This window comes from Podarcis erhardii (assembly GCF_964252035.2).
Source record: "Podarcis erhardii genome assembly, chromosome: 3".
NCBI classification, from domain to species: Eukaryota; Metazoa; Chordata; class Lepidosauria; order Squamata; family Lacertidae; genus Podarcis; species Podarcis erhardii.
This window is the reverse complement of record NC_138507.1, coordinates 96,903,388-96,929,285: the sequence shown is the minus strand read 5'-3', so window position 1 is coordinate 96,929,285 and position 25,898 is coordinate 96,903,388. Positions and strand designations below refer to the sequence as shown.

General features: G+C 42.0%; 1 protein-coding gene across 7 annotated transcripts in view; it reads right to left on the bottom strand.

Moving 5' to 3' along the window:
• USH2A (usherin) overlaps positions 1 to 25,898 on the bottom strand; it is a 437,539-nt gene that overhangs the window by 24,343 nt on the left and 387,298 nt on the right. For all 7 annotated transcript variants that reach the window (XR_014154517.1, XM_081854411.1, XM_081854412.1 and 4 more), the window contains 3 exons: positions 19,376 to 19,603; positions 15,179 to 16,695; positions 12,258 to 12,579 (listed from right to left, as the gene is read on the bottom strand). Coding sequence is in view for 6 of the 7 variants with exons in the window: in XM_081854411.1 (XP_081710537.1) it covers positions 12,258 to 12,579; positions 15,179 to 16,695; positions 19,376 to 19,603 (2,067 nt within the window). In the remaining variant the exon portion in view is untranslated. The remainder of the gene's footprint in view (positions 1 to 12,257; positions 12,580 to 15,178; positions 16,696 to 19,375; positions 19,604 to 25,898) is intronic.

The following is a 25,898-nucleotide window of genomic DNA, read 5'->3' as shown; positions in this document are numbered from 1 at the left end:
TTCTGTCTTTCCAGCACAGTTGAGTGTCCATTCAACTTTCAACAGATAAGTTTTATGCTAGGCTGGGTAGCATGGAAAGGCGAAACATTGCAGTAGTACAGACTCTCCTAGCAGCCCAGACTATTGCATGCGCCATAACCTTCCACTTCTCCATTGGTGTTTTCCTTCATCAGCAGGAAACATCAGTGGAAGATGTAGGATAACTATGGAACTGACCTCTGTGTGAAATGTTGGCAATCATCAATGCTGCCTTGAGGTATGGCAGCGCTATGTAGACCAGGTGGTATATTCTGGTCAGTCAACCAAACAGTATATTTCTGATGTTCTCTTTACTCTTATTCAGTAAATGAGACAAGACTTTAGTTACTGAAGGTTTTTTCTTCTTCTAATGGCATTAATTCAATTGATCATACATCAAATTTCATTTATTGCTTAATATGGAAATGCCCTCTCAAAAAGAACACAAGTCAGCATCTTCTCTATTATTCATACTGCTTTTGCCAAAATGCTCACTTTGTTATATTCATTTTGTTCTATCAATCAACACGCATGGTTTTCAATTCTACGATTCCAAGATCCGGTCACTAGAATTGCATCTAATTAAAAACAGCTCTTCTCTGTGAACGAATTTTGTTTTTGTCAACTTCCCAAAACCAGAGTAATCTGCACACTATATGAAACTCAGCACTTATTAAGCACAGCCTCCAACAAATCTGCATGAAAATTAAATTTCACTTTCATCAAGGAGAGAATAAACATATGGAAGGATGTATAATCTTATTTATCAAATATCATTTGTATAATTAAACACGAATAGCATAAAAGGTTGACTTAGGTCATCATTTGCATGAGTAAGTAATTTGTAGAATGTCAGGTACAATAGATGGAGTAGATGGATGTGTAAGTGTATAGGGTTAAATTAGGCTCAATAATAGTGAAACACACAGTGATCAATCAGAATGATAGATCTAAATGGCAATACAAGAGGACTGTCTGTGTGATTTTTAGTATTAAGAATTCCTTAGTAAGCTTTCACGTTGAGAAGTTCTATCTACACGAAAACATGCTCTTATGCAATCTCGTCAGTTCACTTTTTTGGGGGGGGGGGAAGCTTTGCTTTCGTTTAAAGAAGAAAACCAGTATAACCTTCTAGTCTTGTGAATGAACGGTTGAGAAATTTTGGCAATTTGAAAAGGAAAAGTTTGGGAGAGCAGGAATGTGATGTGGAAAATATAGATTCAACTGCAACTGGAGAATCTCATCTACAACAGTATTCGTTGCTGATGAAACCAAGAAAACAGCAGTTTGGGCCCTAGCTGTGTAATTCCACTACACTGATTTCTAAAAGCGAACTCCTAGTGTATGTTCTCAGGAGGCCATGTTGAAATTATTTGTATAATCTCAATCAGTTAATTAGCTATGCTGGATGGTACCCAAATGCTAAGGATGCCTTCATGTAGCTGCTTTCCTCCTCCACTGGCAGTTGCACAAAGCAGGAGGTGCAAGCTAAGCAACATAGGAAGTTGCCTTATACCACATCACACATTTGGGCTAATCAGCTCTGTATTTTCTACACTGACTGGCAGTTACACTCCAGGATTTCAGACTAAAGGTAGTCCCAGCCATGCCTGGAGATACCAGGGATGGAACCTGGGATCTTCTGTGTGCAAGGCAGGTACTCTGCCGTTCTTCCCAACCACAGTGGAGCTTTCATATACTCAGCTTTTCCCACATGGAAATTGAAATTCCTTATTTCCACACACTTTCTCTACAGGTTCACAACTCCCAACTCGTTTTGAACACATTATTGGAAGGCCTTCTCTGCTGCTGTATGTCAACGTACTAAAGGAAAAACCTAAAGTATATTTATTTAAATGGGCCTGGTTTTCACTTACTAGCTCAAACACATCCAGATATTCAACTTCTGGGGGCTTGGAAAATGGAAAGATTGTCCAGTTTAGTCAACACTGTGTATGCGATTGCATGAAGACATGCCCCAGAGCTCCCCAAATGGCGAAATAAGGGCAGCAGTGTATCAGTGAACCAGTACAGTGGACGCTCGGGTTGCGAACGTGATCCGTGCGGGAGGCACGTTTGCAACCTACAGCATTCGCAACCCGCAGCGGCGCATCTGCGCATGTGTGGGTTGCAATTCGGCGCTTCTGCACATGCGCAAAGCGCGATTTAGTATTTCGGCGCATGCGCGAGTGCCAAAACCCAAAAGTAACCCGTTCCGGTACTTCCAGGTTCGGCGCGGTGCACAACCTGAAAATGCACAACCTGAAGTTTCTGTAACCCGAGGTAGGACTGTACCAGAAATAAAGAAGGTCACTACAAAAATGAGGGAGTTGGAGAGTATGCTCTTTTGGCATTGCACCTGCATTGCCTGCATTAATTCTCCTTTGCAAACTGATGCATAAATTTGGCAAACTGAACTTGAGGTTGGAAGAATAAGACACCCAAATTTGTGCATCTATCCCTAGGGGAAACTAGCAGATGGGGAGAGGGTTTGGACCCTTATTTTGTGTGTATTGAGGGGAGGTCAATTATAGCTTTTCAATTCTGTTATTGTAGCTTCTAGCAAATTTGCACAGTCACATAAGGAGAAATGCCACTATCATCCTTACAAAGCAGATGGATAAAGCAGATCTACTGAGACATGATCCCCTGTGCAGGGAAGAATGGATAAAACAGAAGATGAAACAAAAACAAGGAGAAGCATAAAGTTCATCAAGCCCAGCCAACTTATTCTAAAGGAATATATGCTGCTTATGAAGAGAATTAAAACTTGAACTGCATGTGCACACCCAACATATGGGGGTGGAGATGCAATCACTGAGCTGAGAGACATTTGCAGAGAAAATGGCACAAGCTGGATTTAAACTAAATTAAGGAGTATATGAGCTAAGTTGAATGCTATTTATTTTAGACAATGAAGGCCAGTGCTGTCATTAAGCTACCACACCAGTTAATAACCATACAAGTTAATAACAGCCATCCCTGGAAGTTTTAATACTGCATTCATGATGAATACCTATAATTCTCATATGAGAATCTTGAAATATCCTTCGAGTAATAGATTCAGGTCTAAGTCTTCTGGTCTATGGCAGGGGAAATGGGAACAGAAAGTACTTGCGCCTTGAATTCTTCAACTATATATTGCCTCCTTTATAATTTAATCTTACATCATGCTGCGCAGACCCCCAAATCCAAAGCGCTGCCAAAATTTCTATCATCATTAGAAGGTGCACAGGCTTAAGAAAGCCATAAGAGGGCTCCAGATTCATCTACACAAGCAGTAATTCAGATGTCTTCATCTTCATTTTCTTGGCCACGTGCCCAGACAGCACTTTGAAAAAAAAGGGAAAGCTTAGTTGAATCCATCTACTTAGTGAACGAAAGAATTCTAGGCATAGCGAATGGAATCTTGTTTGGCAGCTGAAAAATGTGGCTTCACAGAGCCCTGCTCCTTCAGGCTGGTAATGGAACAGTCAGATGACCAAATCTAGAAGGGCAGCCAAGGTGGTATATCAAGTGGTTGTGCTCCAGACCTCTGCGATAAGATATGGCAGAAGAATGGTCCCCAAACAGCCATTCTTCTGGTGACTGTCTACACAGCAATCTCTCCAAGTGACCCATTGGCTTTCCCACAAAGACGGAGGGAAATGTTTTGTTATTGCAATAGAACTAATGTAAAACGGACCAACCTTTAAACATTTCATTGTAAATGTATGTGATTTCCCAGTTGCCTAACGGCTAAGACTTTGGAGTAAGCCCCTCAAGAAGATGCTGTGGAACGCCTTCCTTTTAACTTCCATGAAAGTATGTTAGGGACATCTTTTTGAATCATATGTTTAAACGTGCACTTTTTCCTTGCTGTATTGTTGTTTTATTGTTAGGCAGCTCAAGCATGCAATTATTTATTTAAAACATGTATCTAATGTTGATAGGACGTGGGTGGCGCTGTGGGTTAAACCACAGAGCCTAGGACTTGCCGATCAGAAGGTCGCGATTCGAATCCCCGCGACGGGGTGAGCTCCTGTTGCTCGGTCCCTGTTCCTGCCAACCTAGCAGTTCAAAAGCACGTCAAAGTGCAAGTAGATAAATAGATACCACTCCTGCGGGAAGGTAAATGGCGTTTCCATGCACTGCTCTGGTTCGCCAGAAGCGGTTTAGTCATGCTGGCCACATGCCCCGGAAGCGAGATGAGCGCTGTAACCCCCAAATCGGTCATGACTGGACCTAATGGTCAGGGGTCCCTTTACCTTTACCTTTATCTAATGCGGAAGCATTCACGTTTCTATGTGGTATACATAAAAACAAACCACAGAAAATGGGACAATAAAAAACCCCCATCATAAAATAGAACACTACCTTAAATTGCCTGCCAGAATAAGGAAATCTTAGTCATGTACCTGAAGTTCAGCAAGGAGGGTGGGTGCTGTCTAATCTCAGTTGGGAGGGAGTTGCACAGGCTTGGGCCCACTAGCCTGAAAGCATGGCTCCTAGTAAGATCGTAAGATGGGTTGTAAGATGGTGGCCTCCCCAGACCCAACATGCCATGTGGCAAATGTTGCCCACCCAGAGCCCCAGGTGAGCAGTTGTTATAAGACGCTTATTCCCCTCACAGAGCTATAATTTGCAGAGTTGCTTGGGAAGAGGGATTGATTGTTAAACCATTCTGAGAGTTGTAGCTCTGGCAGGAGAATGAGGCATTCCTAAGAACTCACAACACTTTCAACAAACTACAGTTCCCAGGATTCTTTGGGGAAAGTAATGACCGTTACAAGTGGTATAATAGTTATCTAAATGTATGGTGCGGATGTAGCCTTGGTCTGCTGGATAATGAAATCTGGTGGGTCAACTCTGGGATATATAGGTCTTCATACGTAAAGTCTTTTTTTAGAAACAGCAGCAACACTTCTGCTTCCAGAACTTGTTCTTTTCATGATGGAGAGGCAGAACAAAGTATTTAAGTCTGACATAAAAAAGGTTATCAAAGTTTCAGCCAAACCTTGTTCCTTTTAATATTCTAATGCATCAGTAACGAAGATGAGATGCAAACATGTTTAACTCCAAAAGGCAGACAATTTAATAATTTGTTTCCTATGGGTACATAATGAGATAGTTAAAACATTCCCAGGAGAGAGATAAGCAGATATTAAAAGGTCTTTCCAATACCTGTAATGGCTAAGGGCAACAGCTAATTCAATAGATTCGATCAAAATCACTACTTCTTTCAGTGCTGCTGATTTATTACTTTGGCTGTAGTTAGTCATCACTCATTTTAGTTTGCTTTTCAGTGCTCATAAATTATGCCTTATAAATAAAAAGATACAATCAAGGAAATCATATCAATTCATCTACAGCCCTGGGGTGTATTTTCCCATGGCACTCACACTAATGTCTTTTTAAAAGATAGGCTTGTCATGGCGTTTGAATATGTCAGAATCACAATCTACCTAAGGAGGTCTTGGGAGAGCAGAGCCATAACAGGCTCATAACTAATGTGGAGGGGCCAATAAATCAGATACCTTTGTTTGGTTTAATGAATAAACATAGAATCACAAACAGCCTCCTTGTTCATAGAGGTTTGCAAAGGTGGATAAACTCTGGTCTGCAAAAACGGCTCTTGCATTTGCGTGATGGCAATACGATTTCTGGATACGTAGATCGAGCTTAGTTTACAGAAGTTTTTGATGTTTGTATTGTGGTTTTAGTTATGTTGTAAGCTGCCCAGAGTGGCTTGGGATAACTAATAAAATTATTGATGTATTTATTATTCTATTATTATTCTATTATTATTATTATTATTATTATTATTATTATTATTATTAATAATAATTTTCTCATCTGCCAGCGAAGCAAGAGAGCACACTATCATACAGTGGTACCTGGGTTAAGTACTTAATTCGTTCCGGAGGTCTGTTCTTAACCTGAAACTGTTCTTAACCTGAAGCACCACTTCAGCTAATGGGGCCTCCTCCTGCTGCTGCGCTGCCGGAGCACGATTTCTGTTCTCATCCTGAAGCAAAGTTCTTAACCCGAGGTACTATTTCTGGGTTAGCGGAGTCTGTAACCTGAAGCGCCTGTAACCCGAGGTACCACTGTACTATTTATATTATACAGTATGTTCAGGGCTTTTTTTCAGCTAGAACTCTCCAGAACACAGTTCTGGTACCTCTCAGGTTGGAACCATTGCCATTGTAAGAGAACAAGGGAGGTGTTCATGGTGAGTTCCAGCATCTCTTTTTCTAGAAAAATAGCACTGTATCTGATAATCATATTAAAAAGCTAATAATGCAGTATAACAATATTATATCAAGATGGACAACTATATGATTACTATTATTTATAAATCATTTAGTTTCATTTATTTGTACCTTGCTTTCCCATCCCTATAAAGACAAACTAAAGCTTCAGGCTTTTGCTTTTTCAACCCATGGCTTGTCATGGCCACGAAGTGTTATGATGGCCACTAAAAGAAGCTAATTCTTTAGAAAGACCAAATAAATTTATGGTTTATATGGATCTGGTAGTGGATAACAGCCAAATATGTACCACTCCCCATTTTGAGATACAGTTTATCTCTGATCAGCAACATGATATTAATATCATGCTCTGCTTGTAAACCTCCCTGAAGAGAAGGCCTCTGTAGAATGCTGAGTTTTGACAAGCTGTTGGTTGGAAATTTTAGAAAGTCAATAGTGCACAAACACAGTGTTTCCCAAACTTCTTGTAGACCAGACACACTTTATTTTCAGAGAATGACAGGGTATAAATCATCTAGCTTCAGTGTGGCCCAGTGCCAGTCCTTTTCTTCTAAAAAAAATGTTTAGAAGTACTCTCATTTTCCTGCTCATATTGAAATACTGCCCCTCAATGAGGCCAAACTTAGATTCACAAAATGTTTAGGGGTATGTGTACCCCTGCGTTCCCCAGGAAAAAAAGCACTGCCCACTGCTATGTTTCTTCCTGAGCCAATGTTCTGGACATGTCTCCTAATTGGAGGAAACAAGTCCATAGTTGTCAGTCATGCAGAGTTTCAGCCTCCTCTGAGGATGGGAATTCTGCTTGCTTTCTAGACTAGGCAACTGAATAGTCTAAAGGACACCTGATGCATACTCTTAGCAGGATAACCCAAATCCAATAGAGTCTGAGCAGAAGGACATGAATGCAGAACAGCAAATCATTCAGAGATACAAGGCAGCATCCTCTGCAGCCAGTTGCAAAATTAGTGTGCTCTGGCTTGGGGATTACTGCTCTTCCAGATCAATGACTCTCCAGAGGTGTTTCCCATCACCTAATGCCTGATCCAAACTGGAGCAGCCAGGATTGAACCTGGGACCTTCTGTAATGCTCTGACTGAGTCGCAGGCCCTCCCAATATTGTCCTAAATACATGGACTTTTGCTAAAGGTTCAGATAAAGAAAAGGAAGATCCCCCCCCCCTTACCTCAGTTGTGCTGTTAATGTCAAACCCATTAAGCTGGACCTTGATGACTGACAGCATTTTTTAAAGTGTTGCAAAGGGCCTGGCTCTAGTGCCTTAATTTTAGCTTCATTCAGCTGGAGGAAATTTAGTTGCATTTAAAATTTTATGGCCAGCAAACAAGCCTCCAAGAGAGAGGCAGCAGAATCAATATCGTGCTTAAGTGAAATATAAATCTGGGTTTCATCAGCATAATAGCGAAAGCCAATCCCTATACTTATGAATAAGGTGCCTCACAGGCAACATATAAATTGTCAACAGTGGTGGGACTAAGAATAGATCCCTGAGGGATGCCACAAATGACAGTAATGGCAGAGGAACACACACACAAGACTGCTAAAGGTATGCAATTTGAACACAACTAGATCCAAGGACTGTCAGACTTACTCAGTTTCAGCATGGACCTTAATAAAGAATTAATTAATAAAATCCAGGTGGAAAAACACTCGTGGCAAATCTGATCAGACATGGCTTTGAACTCATTTGAAGGCTTACTCAGTGGTGGATATGGCTCAAAGGTCACAACTACTTTTCTCTGACCACTGTGTCCACACAATCTGATCTAGCTGAACTTCTCTAAGCGGTTAAATAGCTTTTATATTTTGGGAAGGGTTAGAACTGTCAGTAGCCCACTGCATTGGTTTTGCCAGGTTTTTGCACATAAAGCTGTTCATATCTATTTCATGTTCACACCACCATTTCCCCAATATTAGTATTAGAGTTATCCAAGTTCTTCTCCAGTCAGATTTTATTTGATTAATCCCATTTCTTGGCATGTGAGGCAGAAGACTTGCTTCTATTCACCCTACAACTTGTTCACTCAACCCACCATGACTCATGCTGAATTGCCAAGAGAAAAATACTTCCTTAGGAGAAGCCAGTGCTTCAACTAGTTTGAAAAAACCACAAGTGAGCCTGCTGCCTTAAAAAGGACCACATGATTGGAGAGCTATAGCCTGGGTTTCCACTCTTCCATTTTTGGTCAATTTCTTCTAGCAAGTTGTGGCTGAGCATCTCTAGGTAGTGTTGCTTGATGCATATTAACCAGGCATTTTTCAATCTTGCTTCTAGCCAGAATGTGGGTTGTGTCAGTCAACTTGGTTGATGACCCTTCTTGGAAAAGACAGGGGAAATGTGATTTGTTTATTTTCCTGGACCTCCTGGCAGCTTTTAATACGTTCAGGCATGGTGTCCTTCTACATCAATTCATGGAGTATTGATTTGCAGTGGTTTCACTCCTTCGTTGCCCAAAGATTCCAGAAGGTAGAAGTGGGATACTATTGTCATTCCCTGAAGAAGCTTGCATCTGATATTCAAGGTATCTAGTCCCCTTCCTTTGTTTTTTAACTTCTGCATGAGACCACTGATAGAGGTCATCCAGAGTTTTAGAGTGGGTGACATCAGCATAAGCTCTGTTTCATCTTTCCATCTGAACCAGACATGACAGTTTTGTCCTTGAATGAGTCATGCACTGCATGAGGCTGAATAATTGAAAAATTAATCTGCAGAAGGCACAGTTCCCTGTGGTGGGTGGTCCTAAAGCTGGAGAATTGCCCATCATAGGTAGGGTCACACTCTCCCTAAAAGAGTAGCATGTTAGGCTGGGAACAACTTGAATTCTCATATAGAGGCTATGCAAAGAAATGTGTTCTGTTAACCTTGGCTGATACAACAGGTACATCACTCTCTGTAAAACAGAGCCCTTGCTATGGTTGGACATGCCTTGGAAAACTCTGTCTGGAGTCTGGACTATTGAAATGTGGTGTATGAGGAGTATGCCTATGGAGACAGTTTGGAAACTTGAGTTGATCTAGAATGCGCCAGTCAGTGTAGTGATGAATAAAGGCTGCCAGAGTGCATATCAAATACTGAAGGAACTCTGTTGATTACCAATTTCTTTCCATCCTAATTTCAAGGGAATACGTCTTACTGTTAATGTCCTATATACTGGGCCCAGAATACCTAAGAGAGCTCCTGCTGTCCACTGAACACTGTCCCCCAGAACCCTTTCCCTTGTACATTGCAAGTTATTTAGGATCCATGGGGTTGTAGTCAACTAAGTCCTACTCAGAATGAACATAAATTGTTGTTGTTGTTTAGTTGTGTACGACTCTTCGTGACCCCATGGACCAGAGCATACCAGGCACTCCTGTCTTCCACTGCCTCTCACAGTTTGGTCAAACTCATGCTGGTAGCTTCGAGAACACTGTCCAACCATCTCGTCCTCTGTCATCCCCTTCTCCTTGTGCCCTCCATCTTTCCCAACATCAGGGTCTTTTCCAGGGAGTCTTCTCTTCTCACGAGGTGGCCAAAGTATTGGAGTCTCAGCTTCAGGATCTGTCCTTCCAGTGAGCACTCAGGGCTGATTTCCTTCAGAGTGGATAGGTTTGATCTTCTTGCAGTCCATAAATTAGTCTTGTCCATTAACTTCAGTGTCTACTCTGAGTGGGACCAGCACGGCATACCATGCATCGTTTTGCATAATTAAAATAGTGGGGTGGGGAAAACATTCCCTGTAATGCTTTTGCCTGTATGCACCATGTAGTGGAAAGAAGGAAACAGGATTATGTTTAGACCCATAGAAACCCTGTTCTGAATAGATTATATGCATTCCACACATGAAATAATGTACTCTAGAAGAATGAAATAATGGCCATCGACGGACTTCAGTTCATTGTTTTAAATAACCAATAAGATCATGTTTAAATCCATTTACTTAATTAACTTTTGTCTTTATGAAAGGTGATGTCATATTAAATCTGCTAGATGTTAAGGTGCCACAGGATTCTTCACTTGTTTGGATTTTGTGATAATCCTATCCTGTAGAATAGGTATTGTCAACCTTTTAAGACCCAGTACTCACTTTAGACCCAAACATGCATTTGAGGACCAATTTATCAACCTTTTGGCATATATTTGCATGATGGTAGACCTCCTTTTGTGACCTACCTTGGATCAGGCTGTGACCCACCAGTGGGTCTCCACCCACTAGTTGAAGACCAGTGCTGTAGAAGGCACATGATAGCTCTAATACGTTTTAGAAAATAGAGGGAAAATGAATTTCCAGTGCCTCTTCTCTTCCCCTTAGTCTCAGACACGAGACATCTACTCATTTAAGAAGCTCACACTGCTTCCAAAACACACCGAGCACCTGATTTAAAGGCGCTTACCTCAACCATAATGTACCGGATAGTTTTTTGAAAAGATTTAATAATTTTGTCCACAAAGAGCCCAATTACAAGAAAAAAGTATCCCCTCAGGTACATTAACTGGGAAGAGAGGGATGTGGGTAGGGGAAGAGGGGAGGATAAAAAAGATACCAGTCTCTAAAATAAAGCGATCTATTTTGGAAAGAATCCTAGCAGTTACCTCATTGCCATTAAGTTCATTGAAGTTTAAGGAAAATTACATCATTAGAAAGAGTAGGAAATCAAGTAACCCAAGAGCCATCGTCAGCGATGAAAGATGGGCTCCCCCAAGATGCCAGACGTTTTGGCATACACTTGCCAAATGGAGGTCACACACTTCTCAACAGCAGCAATACAGATTCAGTCTGATCACCCAAGAACATTCAGTGGCAAACAGAGAAGACATCCAAAGTTCATTAGGCTTTATGTTCTCTTCAGAAAAGAAGACATACGGGAATAATGACTGAAGCGAGAGAGTTAATATAACCTTTCCTTTAAAGTTCATGACATGGCTAAGAGGCCTCTGGATTTACTATTATGCACATACAGTACAAAAGCTATCTCCATCTAGAAATAGCTCTATATGGAGCCAAGCCAGGCCATACACATCAAGAACAGAATGCCCAGCTCACACCTACACTCACACACCCTTCCAGTCCTGATCAGACTGGCAGCTTAAACCTCATCAGCAAGGCAGCATCCTCTATTGCAGGCTGTAGTTCAGGGGCAGGACATTTGTTCTGCATGCACAAAATCCCAGGTTCAATCCCCAGCACCTCCAGGTAGGATTGGGAAACTGCAGACTGAGAGAGCAGCAGCCACTCAGAGTAAATAGTACTTCCCTTTGAGGGAAGGAGCTGCAACTGAATGATTACTGTAACATGCTTTATGTGGGGCTGCCCTTGTATCTGGTCTGGAAGCTTCAACTAGCGTAGAATGCAGCAGCCAGCCAGATGACTATGCCAGGTTCAACATACTGAGATCCTCTGGTGGGGCACTTCCGGAGGCTCCTCACACCCCCTGAGATTCAGTTAGCCTTCACTAGGGGCCAGGTCTTCAGTGTGGCAGGCTCTGCCTGTTGAACTCCCTACCAACAGTGGTTCAAGCAGGATGCATCCCTTCCTTCCATCACACATCTTTTGAAACTATATTGTTTTGATAGGCCTTTGCAATATGAATGGTATCTTTTTATGGATGCTTCTTGCTGGTTTTATTTTTAGATGCTGTATGCTACCTGGATAGATTTTTATGAAAGCATGGAGTATAAATATGCAAACAAACAAAAGTGCTGAGAGCATTCACAAACATTTCACACCATGCCTCTGAAAACATGTAAGTTTCTGTGCATTACAAAAAATGCATATGTGTAAAAATGGGAATGCCAAAAAACAGGGAGGGACATTGACTGTATTTAATTCTTGAAGCCCTTTTTGTCCATGTGAACTATATGGAATTATCATAACACTTTTTCTGAGTATATAGTCTTTTACAGTGTATTAACAATTTAGCAATAAAACTTCTTTCCTAAGATGTTCATAGGAATCATAGGATTAGGTCTTCATTCTATATGTGACATACCTGATATTCATATTCAGTAAAAGGCAGAAGTGTGGCATCTTTGAAGAATGTGGATGAACCATTATAAACAAGGACCAGGTCTAGATTTGGTTGCTCAAGTGTTACTTGTCTTCTGTAAAGCTCGTAATATAAGATCTTCCCATTTGGTTGCTTTGGACCTGTCCACACAATGGAAAGAACAGACTGGATTCCACCATGACTTGACTGCACATCTATGAGTGGGGCTGGCTGGATTTCAGGAGGTGCTTCAAGGGTCTGTAGAGAAGCCCATTCACTGGAAGTGCAGCCCAGGAGTGTGCAAGCTTGCACTTGGACTTCATACCTTTAGAAAAACACATCAGTAGGAAATTAAGTAGAAGGAGGGCTATAAATGTATCTATTGCACATACGTGTAGATTACAGTAAAGATGTTCCAAAAGAGAGGTGTGCACAGCAGTGTTGTGTTTTAAAATAAACGCAAATAATAATACTCTTGGTGGCTCCCAACAAAATATTAAGAACACAATAAAACATCAACCATTTAAAACTTCCCTGTACAGGGCTGCCTTCAGGTGTCTTCTAAAAGTCATATAGTCGTACCTTGGTTGTCAAACAGAATCCATTCCGGAGGTCCGTTTGACTTCTGAAAACGTTTGACAACCAAGGCATGGCTTCTGATTGGCTGCAGGAGCTTCCTGCACTCAATTGGAAGCCTCAGAAGCCACATTGGATGTTCGGCTTCCAAAGAACATTCGCAACTGGCACACTCACTTCCGGGTTTGTGGCATTTGGGAGCCAAAACGTTCGACTCGCAAGGTGTTTGGGATCAAAGGTACGGCTATAGTTATTTATCTGTTTGACATCTGATGGGAGGGCATTTCACTGGGTGAGATGTTTCTTTTCCCTCCACTTTTTGCACTGTGGTGCAAGTAGTAGTAGTAGTAATATACCACACCCATCCGGCTGGGTAGCAAGCATAATGGCCTCACATGCATGAAGGTCCAGAACCTTCAATGCATGTGTTGATCTCCTGCATAAGCACTCCCCTCCCTCCATTAAGCTCAGTGCAAAGCAAGAGTTGCAAACACGCACACCCCTTCATCTCCTTTGCTGAAATGGATGGAAACATTCCTGCATGTGTGTGCACTGCGATCCCCATGTCTGCAACAAATCAGCATGATTTATATATTAGGAACACAGTACTTTGAATGAGATAATGGCTATGCTTTGCCTGAACTAGAAAGAAGTTGTATTTGAATGTTAAAAGTTCCTTATATCTACTGTAAGGCAAACTGTAGGTTCCTTGTTCAGTCAACCAATTAGGTGGCTTATAATTTCAAAATATATGATGAAACAGAAAGCTTAACTCAGGCCACTCAAAGTTAGCTGAAACAAACAAGTCTTACCACATTTCTAAGAAATATAATCATGCTGCAACATTTGTATCATAAACTCTGCCAAAGAAAAAGGATCAGGCTTTGTGATCTGAACTCGCATTCCAGCCCGTTTGCATTAAATTTACAAAATTAATTGTTAGCCTACCACAATCTGGTGGCCTCCAGAGATTTTGGACTGCCAGCCAGCTGAGAAAAGCTGGGCCATGGACTATGGTTTGTTCCCATGACTATCCATGACTCAGACAGAACTTTTATCTTTCTCTGCCCATGCTCTTATTTATAAAATAATGATGGGAGATCAATGAGACTTCTACTGCACAAATGTGTGCATTACTTCTCCACTTAGCTAGCAAGTGAAAACATGTTAAAATAATTGGTTGAAAACCTTGCATGTGCATCTAGCCACTTCCTATAAGTTTCCACTGAAAATAATGGGACAACCCTTTCTGGGAGGAAAAGAAATGAGCACTGTTTCCTGCAATTCCGAGATTGCCATGCATCAAAAGGCAGGGAATGTGATGCGCATGTGTGGTTAGGCCTATACACATACTTAGAGTTGAAAAGGAAAAAAAGTAGGAGACTTTTCTGAAGCTATTGATAAAAGGCCCTCTTCTAATTGAGCAGCTAGTGGCATATTAAAGATCCCATTGACAAGGGCTGGCTATAAGAAAAAGAAAAATTGATTGATTCAGTAAGCTCTGCTGAATGGAGAGTTGACAGTTTTTACAATGGATAATCTACTATACTTTCAGCTCAAAGCTGCCACAGCCACCCTCCATTCAGTACTAAAGACCAGTCTGAAGAGATCTCATAAACTCAGTTGGTAAAGACTCTTAATCTCAGGTTTGAGCCCCACGTTGGGCAAAAAGATTCCTGCATTGCTAGATGACTCCTGCAGTCCCTTCCAACTCTGCAAATATATGATTCTATGATTAATTGTTATGATTTTTGTTAGCCGCCCTGAGCCCGGCTTCGGCTGGGGAGGGCGGGATATAAATAAATAAATATTATTATTATTATTATTATTATTATTATTATTATTATTATTATTAATGCCTTGAGACATTGTTCATAATGTATTAGCAGGAATATTTTGGCAAACTCCACTAACCTAGCATCATATTCTGAAGGCACAGCTCTGTTAGGCAGCATAGCTGGTAGCTTCTAGGGGCCGAAGCACTTTTTGGCCCCCTCAATGTTCAGCACCACCCCCTAGCTCCTCATGACATTGTGTGCGTGATACCATGATGTTGTGTAGGGCTCCCTCAATCATGCAAAGAAGCTGGTGCCTCTGTCAGGGAGAAATATGGGGTCCTTCCTGCTAAGTCTATTTTTACATGCTGTTTGGTTTTCTGCATCTTGAGGATACCAACCTCCCAATTCCCCCTTAACCGGTAGAACAAACTGGTTACAGGGAGCCAAAATTCGCAAGTCATCTAGGGCTGCATTGGCATAAGAGCATTTTGTTCTGCTTTTTTCATGGGTCACACTATGATCAGAATAAGAGACAATATTCACTCATCGAAGTACGTGTTCACAAGTTACCTGTGATAGGGTTTTAATGCAGCGAAAGTGTAGTACCGCCTCCCAAAGGAAACATGTGTTGACTCCAGATGAACAGCTTTCTTCTCCGATTCAATAGGGTCCCGCAGCGTGATTGTATAGCTGACTATATCCCCATTGACTTTTGCTGGTGGGTCCCAAGTAACCAAAATTGTCTCTGAGGACCATGCCTGCAGTCGAGGAGGTGACATTCCAGATGGGGCAGAGGGATTAGTTCTGCTTGTGGCTACAGCACTGGTGACGCTTCCTTGGCTGTTGTTTGCAGTAACAGCGTAGCTGTATTCTTTTCCTGGAGTTAGCATAAAGTCATGATAACGAGTATCTAGCCCCAAATAAACCAGAAACCCGTCTCTCCTTAGCTCATAACTTTGGATTTTGCCATTTGGATTTGCAGGAGCCTTCCACATGATTTCTATCGATTCTGAACCTGTCACTAGCAAGCTGGGGGCATCTATATTAAGTGGTGCAGCCTCCATTGTCCAAACAGATTGGGGTGCACTAGCTGTACAGCCTCCATTGGTACAAGCAACTAGCATGATGTCATACCTGGTATAAGGCTGTAGATTCAACACTTTTCTGAATAAACTTTTTCCAACATAGAGCTCTTCACCATTTAATTTTAAAATGTACTTTGTGATTTCTCCATTTTGGATCTGGGGTGGTAACCACGATATGTTCATTTGGGTGGAACCAAGATCTTCTAGGGTGGGAGGGTCCACGAATGCTGGAGCTGCCTCAAGTGTCCGAATACTGGCATGGTTGCTGGTGGAGCAGCCTCCCATAGTACAAGCAGTTACTGCATAGTTGTATTCTGTATATGGCAGTAACTCTTCATCAGTATAGTTGAAAGTAGCAGCGTCAAAGCTAAAAGGATATGGAACGTTATTTCTGTGGAGCCTATAAGACTGCAAAATGCCATTGGGCTCTTCTGGGGAGGACCACAAGATCCAAATTTTGTTTGGACTTTTGGGGATATATCTCAAGACAGGGGCAGCCAAGCCCACTGGGGCAGCTTGACTGGTCTCTGCAGCAGACCATGAACTGTCAGCATAACCGGCTGAATTCCAGGCACGTATCTTATATTCATACCTTGTCCATGGCTGCAAATGTTGAGCACTGTATACAAATGTTGTGCTCCCAGTGTTATATTCGGTGAAAACATTTTCCTCTTCTTCTGTTGTTGCATTGTTCCCTGAAGCATTTCCTTTGCTGCGTCTCTGAATAACTTCATAGCGCATTATTTTTCCATTTGAATTAATTGGCGGAGACCAGCTCAGTCCAATGCCGGTTGCATTCACCGACTGGATTACAGGGGCCAGCTGAGATTCAGGAGGAGCTTCGTCTGTCCAGATTGGCTGGGGTGAAGAGCGGCTGCAGCCAGCTGCAGTGCAAGCTTCAAGGACTAGGATGTAGAGAGTGAAAGGCTCCAGGCGCTTGAAGAGAAACTGACGAGACAAACCACTGTATTCCAGGTTATCATCGTTGAAAATATTGTAGGTCTGGAAGAAAAATAACATATATCAACAAAAGCTATACGTTACAGGCAAGACATTCACAGCCGAATCCTGCAACTCAGGCCTGCATTGCTTCCAGCTCAATAAGCCAAATGCAGCCTGCCAGATATGTATGACTCCCATCATAGACGCCATAAACAGCCTGTCAAGTACTCTGCAAGCCACAATAAATGTTTGGTGTGCGCCCATAAAACCTGGGACATCCACCTTCAACCCTTCCCTCCTCCAAAAGAACAACATTATTTTCTGCAAGAGATGTTGGAAGGAAAAGCCATATTAAGGTGATCATTCTGTCAGGGTATGCATTTCGGCTAAAACAGTGAAATGTGGGAGCAGACTAGTTACACACACCCACACTCTGGCAGAAGGGTGTCTGCCCCCTTTACCTCTTATCTTAGGTTCTAAAAAGGCTGGTTTTAAAAAATAAAATCTGGGATTATGGTTCATCTGACAGAAGGGGAATAACCTTAACCTCCCTGTGGACATCAATGCCTGTGTTGTTGTGATGAGGAACGGTGTGTGTGTGTGTGGGGGGGGAGGAAACTCATATGTACTGTCCTGGGCCTCAGAGGAAGGCTGTCCTACAGTGGCTGCTCACTGTGTCTGTGGGGAGCAACAGTTGAGGCCCCCTCTGTGTATGACCCCAGCAACTAGGTTGTGCTTGTTTGCAGGCTGGGGCTGGAGAATTCCCCTTGGCTGGTGGTATCAATGGGCAGTCTTCCCGCCAAAGAGGGCTAATTTGAATGGGCCAATCAGAGGCCCCGTTTGGAGGGTGGTGCCTAGCATGCTGGTTGGGCATTGGCTGTTGCCCGGCCCGGCCTGGCAGCGAGGCTGAAGGCTGGCATACAGTCTACATTGGACTTGTCACAGTGAAGTCTCTGACAATGACTGGCTGAATTTATGTGGCTAAAGACCCCTGTTGCTCAGGGATCCATAGTTTGCAGTTGAATATATGTGACAAAAGGGAATATTGCAAGTTTGGCATTAACAGGATTAAGCCCTCACTTGGAGATGGGGAAAGGTCCTGAGAAACAAGGAACTGAAGATCAAGCTGCATATTAAGCAAGCAAACAAACCAGAGCAATAAGAAGGAGCAGCAACCATTCCTTCCCCAATTGTTTCTGAGAGAAAGAAAAGCCCAGTGATTATGTTCCTAGAAGGAAGAACTATTGCAGGGGTCAGCAAGCTTTTTCAGCAGGGGGCCGGTCCACTGTCCCCCAGACCTTGTGGGGGGGCCAGACTATATTTTGAAGAGAGAAAAAAAGAATTCCTGTGCCCCACAAATAACCCAGAGATGCATTTTAAATAAAAGCACACATTCTACTCATGTAAAAACACGCTGATTCTTGGACCATCCGTGGGCCGGATTTAGAAGGTGATTGGGCCGGATCTGGCCCCTGGGCCTTAGTCTGCCTACCCATGAATGATTGCCTCCTCTCACTCCCCACCCCTGCACTCTGAGAAGCACCGAAAGGAAAGCAGAAAAGTCACCAAAGGTAAAGAACAGAAGGTCCAACTAAATGTCACATTAAGCTGCTTTGGGCGGCTTTTCGTTTAATATATAAGTGGCAGCTTTAATCACACTGTTGTTTTTTAAGCATGCTTAAATAAATAGGATAAGACAACAAATGTAGAGAAATTATAACACGTCATGCTGTTTAATGGACAATCTACTGCAGTTCTGTTTAATGCAGGATATCCAACTGTTCATGGTAACAAACCTATAGAGCTCTTTGTAATTCTAAGAATGTAGCCCAATATCCATCAAAAGGACACCACTTGCAAAACAATTACTAAAAACCTGTGATAGCTACATCTTCATACAATCATACATATATCCTACAGTCAAAGGTGGGGAAAGAAAGGTAGAAAAGAAAAGAAAAATACTATGAGAATTAAATTTAGCAAAGATAGTGCAAAGGAAGAAAGTAATTATGACAGAAACAGGGTCCTCAGCATTTCACACATATATCTTGCCTGTCATGAGCACAAGAGTCTTCATGGTGAGAGTTTCCCATATAACCAGCTTTACTTTCATTTGAATACAGTGGTACCTTGGGTTCCAGATGCTTCAGGTTACAGACGCTTCAGGTTACAGACTCCGCTAACCCAGAAATAGTACTTCAGGTTAAGAACTTTGCTTCAGGATGAGAACACAAATCGCGTGGTGGCAGCGCGGCGGCGACAGCAGGAGGCCCATTAGCTAAAGTGGTACCTCAGGTTAAGAATAGTTTCAGGTTAAGAACGGACCTCCAGAATGAATTAAGTTCTTAACCCGAGGTACCACTGTAATTTAGGACAATATCACTTAAGGCCAGTTCTATGGTTAATGGGGTCCCTTAGTAAAGTATCACCCAATGTCATGGCCCCATAGTTCTCCTTTGGCTCATGGGTCCTGGGAGTTTTCTTTGATAGTGTCTGTTGCTCCAGATCATTTAACTAAGAACAGGGAGGTGGCTTGTAAAGGGTCGAAGGAAGACATAATCTATGCTGGTGGCTGTCTATTGATGCAGGACCTGACATCACTCGCACCTTACATACAAACCACACACCCCTTCAGAACTACAAAACGGACAACAATTTTCACCATGTATTCAGCAATGATGTTCTAACGTATGTTCATACCTTTCCACCCTGATTAAGTCATTTTCTAGGTTGGGCTTACCTTAATGTTGCCATTGGGCTTGGAAGGCTCTGCCCATTTAAGTAACAGCGCCCTGCCGTTCTCCTTCTTTTCCACGGTAAAGTTGGACAGGCCACTTGGGGGGGCTTCCAGGGTGCGCACGGAAGTCCATGGACTTGAAACTTGCCCAGCGTTGTTGACAGCAACAACATGAATATGGTAAGTTGTGAATGGCTTCAAACCAAACAAGTGAGTTTGATGCGTTGTTCCCTGCAGCAGAAATACACAGAATATTCTTTCGTTGGGTTGAATAAATGAATTATGGTGGGTTGTTGAATAAAACTTATCTTGAAGGCCCAGCACTAACAGGCAAATTTTACCAAGTTTGTGTGTAATCTTCAGCAGGCACAAAGGGCCAGAAAGGATGTGAAACCTATGTTCTGACCGATATTGTCGGGCTATAGTTCCCATCATCCCTGATGACCATAATGGCTTATGGGACTTACAAGTCCAAAAGCACTTGGAGGGCCATGAGTTCCTTATCTCTGTCCTATTGCCCTCCCTTATCCTAAATAATATCCTATGTTATAGCTCTCTTTTTCACAAACACTGTGCTACTGTTGCCACAATTATATTATACTAATTATACTATACTATACTATACTATACTATACTATACTATACTATACTATACTATACTATACATTATTCTATTTTATATTTATTGTCAGGTGCTGTTGCGGTTGCTCGAGAGTAACCAGGCAGGACTCTGACCTGTGTTTTACAGGCTTTATTTTGGTGCAAACTATTTACAGTGAAGAGCCGCAAAGCTCATGTCTGGCTCAATCACTAGCAGAATCTGGGAGTGGTCTTCTTCCTCCCCCAACATAAGAGTTCCGTTACCCCAAACTACTGCGCAGAATGGGCGATGGCAAGGGCGTGTTTCCCTCCTGACCGGCTTGCCCAGAAGCGGTGTTAAGGCTCCTACCAGTATCCTCTGGTCCTTGCACCTCTTCCCTACTGGAGGTGGGGCTTTCCTCCTCCCCAGAAGGGGAGTTGCTTCGCAAGATTTTCGGGGGCTCCCTGTAACACAACTGCCCTTCTATTTCTCGCCTCTGAGCCAATGGCAGTTCCCTGACATTTATTATATTATATTACTTTGCTGTGCCTACAAAAAGTGTAAGGCAATGAATTTTATCCTCACAATAAAACCTGTGAAGTAGCTTCGACTGAGACATAGAAGGTGGCCCAAAGTAACCTAGTGAGAACTTAATGGCTGGGTATGGAATTGAACCAGAATCTCTTTGGCCACAGTTTCTAACTCTACTCTACACTATACTCATGCTCTCAAATAGACTACATCCCTATATCATGGTAGCAAGCGCTGACTCCACCCTGTGAGTAGCCAGTGCAGATGTAGTCTGTACATCTTCACATGCACACACTGTACACGCTTAGGCTAGTCCACACAACTGGAAACTGTGCTTTTTGCAGAGTTCCCATTGCTGTATACATAGCCTACACAGGTCCATTCTGTACACATTTAGGGCTGTGCAGCAAAATATGCCGTGCATATATCCACTTCATAGTGGTGCAGAGAAGGGCTTTTTGCATGGTGGTACTCACCTTGTGAAATGAAAATACTCAGAAGATCAACCAGCTATTGAGTGCTTCCATTGGCAATTAAAACCTTTCACCCAAACATTTTCTGACTTTTAATACCTGCTCCTGGCATATCGGACTTCTCTACTTGATACTGATACTTTGCTTTTATTGTTATATCTTGTTATCTTTTATCTTTTTTTTATTATGTTAGCCACTCTGAGCCCAGGCGAGATACAAATAATTTTGTTGTTGTTGTTGCTGTTGTTGTCGTCTGTAAACCACCATTGTATTTCTTTCAATGAAAATAATCTTATATGAAAAGATTGTATATCTGCCACAATGCCCCCTGCTCCACCCAAACAATTTGATGGCATTCATTTCAAATCTGTTAGATTAGAGTACATTTTCTCTTTTTCTGGTGGTTAGGTCTATCTCCTTCATCGTGCAAAGAAGTCAGGAGTCAATTCCTCAGTTTTGTGTTAAGTGGCTAAAAGCCAGCACTTCTAACCTTTTAAATATTTAAGTATCTGCTAAGCTAACAGACTCGGAAACAATCTTTTTGCGGAAAAAATAATCATTTCTTTTTTAAAATATTAAAAGTTAGATGATAAATAATTAAATAGTTATTTTCCCACAACAATGAGCTTTCCTTTTAGATAAATATAATGCAGCATTTGAATGTCCATTCTGAATATTAAAACTCAACATGCCACCAGTACTGATTATAAATATACTTTTCAATGACAATTATTCCTCCCCTCTCCCTGTTAAACAGGGCAGGCAGCAGTAAGATTGATAATGAAGAGAGGAAGGGAGAGCTGAAAGGATAGTTATTGTTAGGAATTCCTAGTCACCCATGCTTGACAATCCTACACTTGAAGCACTGTATTAATCAGATACTGAGGTCAAACACAATGCAATTCTTTACATGACTAATTTACATGAAAGTCCCATTGATTTCTATAACATTTGTTTCCAGACAATTGTGTGCAGGATTGCAGCCTTAGCCTGAAATTCTATACGTATTAATGTGGCAGTAAGTCCATTGACCTCAATGGGGCTTACTTCTGAGTAGATATATATAGGTTGCAGTCTTAGTCATAGTTTTTCAGAGAGAGAAAATAATAGCAGGTTGAATTCAATGGTGAATGCCCACTGACATAAGGTATCCATAAGTGAAATGGGAAAAGGGAAATTCAGAGTGTACTTCAGATTTTGAGAAGGTGCAGGACACTGCAGAGACAGAGAGAAATGGCGAACGTTCCACTGATGAATGTCTTTGATCAGTGAACACCCAGTGAAAGGTATTTGACAAGGATTCCAGAATGTAGAAACATAAAATTGGATTATTGGTTCGTAGGTAGTATGCGACAGCATCCATCCACTGACAGGCAGCAGGGTCTTCCATAAGCACTAAATTGTTAACATTTTTGCCGATTCCTCCTCCTCTATCTAGCTGCAAAAAAACACACCCCAATCTACTCCAGAAGCATGAAGACCTTTTGGAACAGATTGGGAGGTGACATAGGATCTTAAAGGCATGGGGCAAACGGAGACTCAATACATCTCTGCTCACAGAAGCTTCTGCTGGATCAAAGAGTCACCCATCATTGGAGGGGCATAATTGGCTACACATCCCATATAAGCACAGCTGTGTCACTATACAGGGCTGGTAGTAATGGTAATGATTTCTTCACCCCAGTATCAACTCCTATGGGGTAAAACTCTGACACCATCAAGTTTGTTTCCGCTTAAGTTCAAAATCTCTTGATGTTATGAATACAGGGTTGGCACAGCCATTAGACAGGCCAAGACTGCTGCCTCAGGCGGCAGAAGGCTCTAAAACAGCACCTCCGCAGGTGCCCCACCACTGATTCTGGATGAGATCTCGCCAATTTCTGGCAATATATTGTGGAACGCAGGAAACCTCACACAATTTTGTCACAATCTTGCTGCAAATTAGTGATGATGCTGGTGCTGCTTCTCTGGTAGAAGGGGCACAGGGAGCGACGCTTCCTGTTTTGCCTCAAGCAGTAAAATGGGACGCACCACCCCTGCATAAACAAACAAAAATAAGGTGCACTGTAAAGCTACCTTCTCTTCAAGTGCTGTATCAATATGAAATATAAGCCTAAGGTTGCTGAAAAGAGAGTCAAGTTCTTTGCATCCAAACTAGGTCACAGCTGCTATAGGAAAGATGAGTCCTGACCCAATATTGTTCTTTTTTTAAAAAAATAATTAAATATACTTTTTATTGTTCATGGATTAGATATGCTCTTATTTTAAAAGGCAGAATTTGGGTACATGCATATTGTGTTTTCTGCTTCTCTGCTGCAACTGTCTTGATAACCCTACCCTGTATGATGTTGATGGCTTGTAGACCAAAAACACTGAAACCAATGTCAAGCAGTGGCTAAAATCAATTTTTGTTTTTTTTTGGGGGGGTCATTTAGACCCCCAGCACCTTGGATGCTCTTCATTTTCTGTTATTCACTGGAAGCTAACTGACCCCAAGTCTGCTTTAGTGAAACAGTAACCATCATCCAATACAGCCAAATATGATCAGTCCACATTGGGTTGTTGTTCGGTTTCCACTTGTAGAGTTCCCACCCGAAAGTCTTTTCTACTTTACTACCTTTGGGGAGTCCTGTTCCCCACAGGATAGCCTTGTTCTGTGTGGATGTGCTGTTTCATTAACATAAGGACCAGCTCTTAGAGACCAGAGTCTAGTATAGGTATACTATCAATTGAAAGAAAAATACAACGGTCATTGAAGACAGGCTGAACCACCACAGCATTATAACACACACACAAACACCATTTTCAAGAAGCAAAAAGTTTTACATACTTAAAAGACCAGTTTGTGATCATTCATGGACGCAAAAGTATAGAATGGTTTAAATGCCTACAGAATCACCTCAAATACATTATACATATTTAAAACATTAGCTGCTTGGGGACATTCAGAGATACCACTTTTCATAAGAAACATGGAAAGCATGTGGACTATAAAGAAAAACATATGCATATTGTCAATAGTAGCACCTGTTCAATTACAGTTTATTTCAGTATGGAGAATCCCGTTCAGCCCCTAGATGGCAATACTATCAAACAGTTTTTATACCAGGAGTACTTAATGATTAACAACCAGCGTTCAGTCATCCAACATACTCAAGGCAGCCATTAAAAAAATAACAAAAATGATTTCATTATATCATTATAGATTCTTTTAATAAACATTTATGGCTTAGATCCTTGAAAGTGGAAGCATTCAAACTGCCATAGCCAAAGGGAACTTGTATAGCCCAATGCAAAATTATGGACTGTGGGTTAAAAGTATGGAGCTCAAATGGAGGTTCATGCTTGGAATAAAAATCTGTCATCAGAAATTAAGCTGGCACAAAACACAATTAAAATTAGCTTTACAATTGGATGCAGTCTTTATTAATAGGTTTTTATGAGGACAGTTATGTATTACACTTCGACAACTGAACTTTTAAAAGCCTAAACTTTACACCCTAAGGTTTAGTAGTGAAGATGGGGTGGCCACGCGAAGTCAAATGATTGGTTCTTATGTATTACAAAGAGCCTTGGAAATAGAACAAACATGGAACTGTACACATAAGATATAAAATACTTTGCTCTTTCTGTGTGTCTTTGTCTGCAGATGGAACAATCAAGATAGGTATTCTAATGCTATTGTTGTTTTAAAACCCCCAATGAATTTTCATAAAGCTTGCTACAAACTGTCCTGTATTATTTGCTGCAATAATTCAAGATTCCTTGAAAGCTTCCTTTATGGAATGCATCAAAAGGTTAGGGGGACTTTAAAATAGCAAAATATAATGTAGTAATGGCCAAACCACAGATTATGTTAAATTCCTGGTCACTGTTAACATGCCTTTTCTTATCTTTTATAAACAGCAGATCCAGGGCATCTAATCAGGACTGGGACCACAGCACACTGGGAGTAAGAAAGACTCTCCTCCCTGGAAGAGAGGGGAGTGGTTGTGGGCGGGAGCCCGAGCACCGCCCCACCTGGCTGGCGCCCCTGCCCCCCGGTAGGCATCCAACCAGGTGCCACAGAGGGGGCGTGTTCAGCAGCCTTTTGCTGCAGCGCCAGCCTCTCCCCGGCCTCATTCTTCGCCGTCGTCTTGTCACGAGTCACCCACCCTCCACTCCCTTTGAGTTAGGGCTTAGGTCATTGGCCTTGCTATGGACCTTAGGTTGGTCACCCTGGTTGCTCAGGGGGCCTGGTAGGAGTTTTTCCATTTGGCATTAGGCTTTTTGGTTTTTTCGCCTACCTCGTAGCAATCGTCACAACTTTTGTGGTATTGGTGGGTAGGTTAGGCATTGGAATAATGTGTTGTGGTGTGTCGAAGTGCTAGGTGTGGCCATCGCCTATGCCTTCAATTTTTGGGTATTCTGTTAAAGGAATCTGGCGGTCGTGTATTCTGTCCGATGCCTGCTTGGCGGGAGGCCATGGCACGACCCTCGGTGACATCAGGGGTGAGCCTATAGTTGGATTAGAATCAACAGGTGATGAACCACTGGTGAATAAACCCACTTGTTTTAAAGATCCAATGCCTAAGCCAATACCTTTTCACTGCTGTAACCAATAAAGTTGTGGCCTTTCCTTGCCCATTAACCTTATATCACGTGTCCTTGTGTCTTCATTTCACATTGCGGGGGTCGGGTCCTCGAACCACAATTAACCCTTACCACTTATGCCACAGTAACGATTAAAATTGCCCCCCTTGAAGCTGCTATTTGCTACACTAGGGAAGATGTCATTAGGGCCTTAGCACCCATGATATTCAGGATTAGAAGCACGGTGCACGGGAAGGTAATATTTTCCTTGTATTGCACTCCTGATTAAAATTCCTGCCCAAGAAGATGCTATTTCAAGCACAACTGAAGCTTCTTTGAGAAGTGAATGTTTTGGGAGGACCATCACATT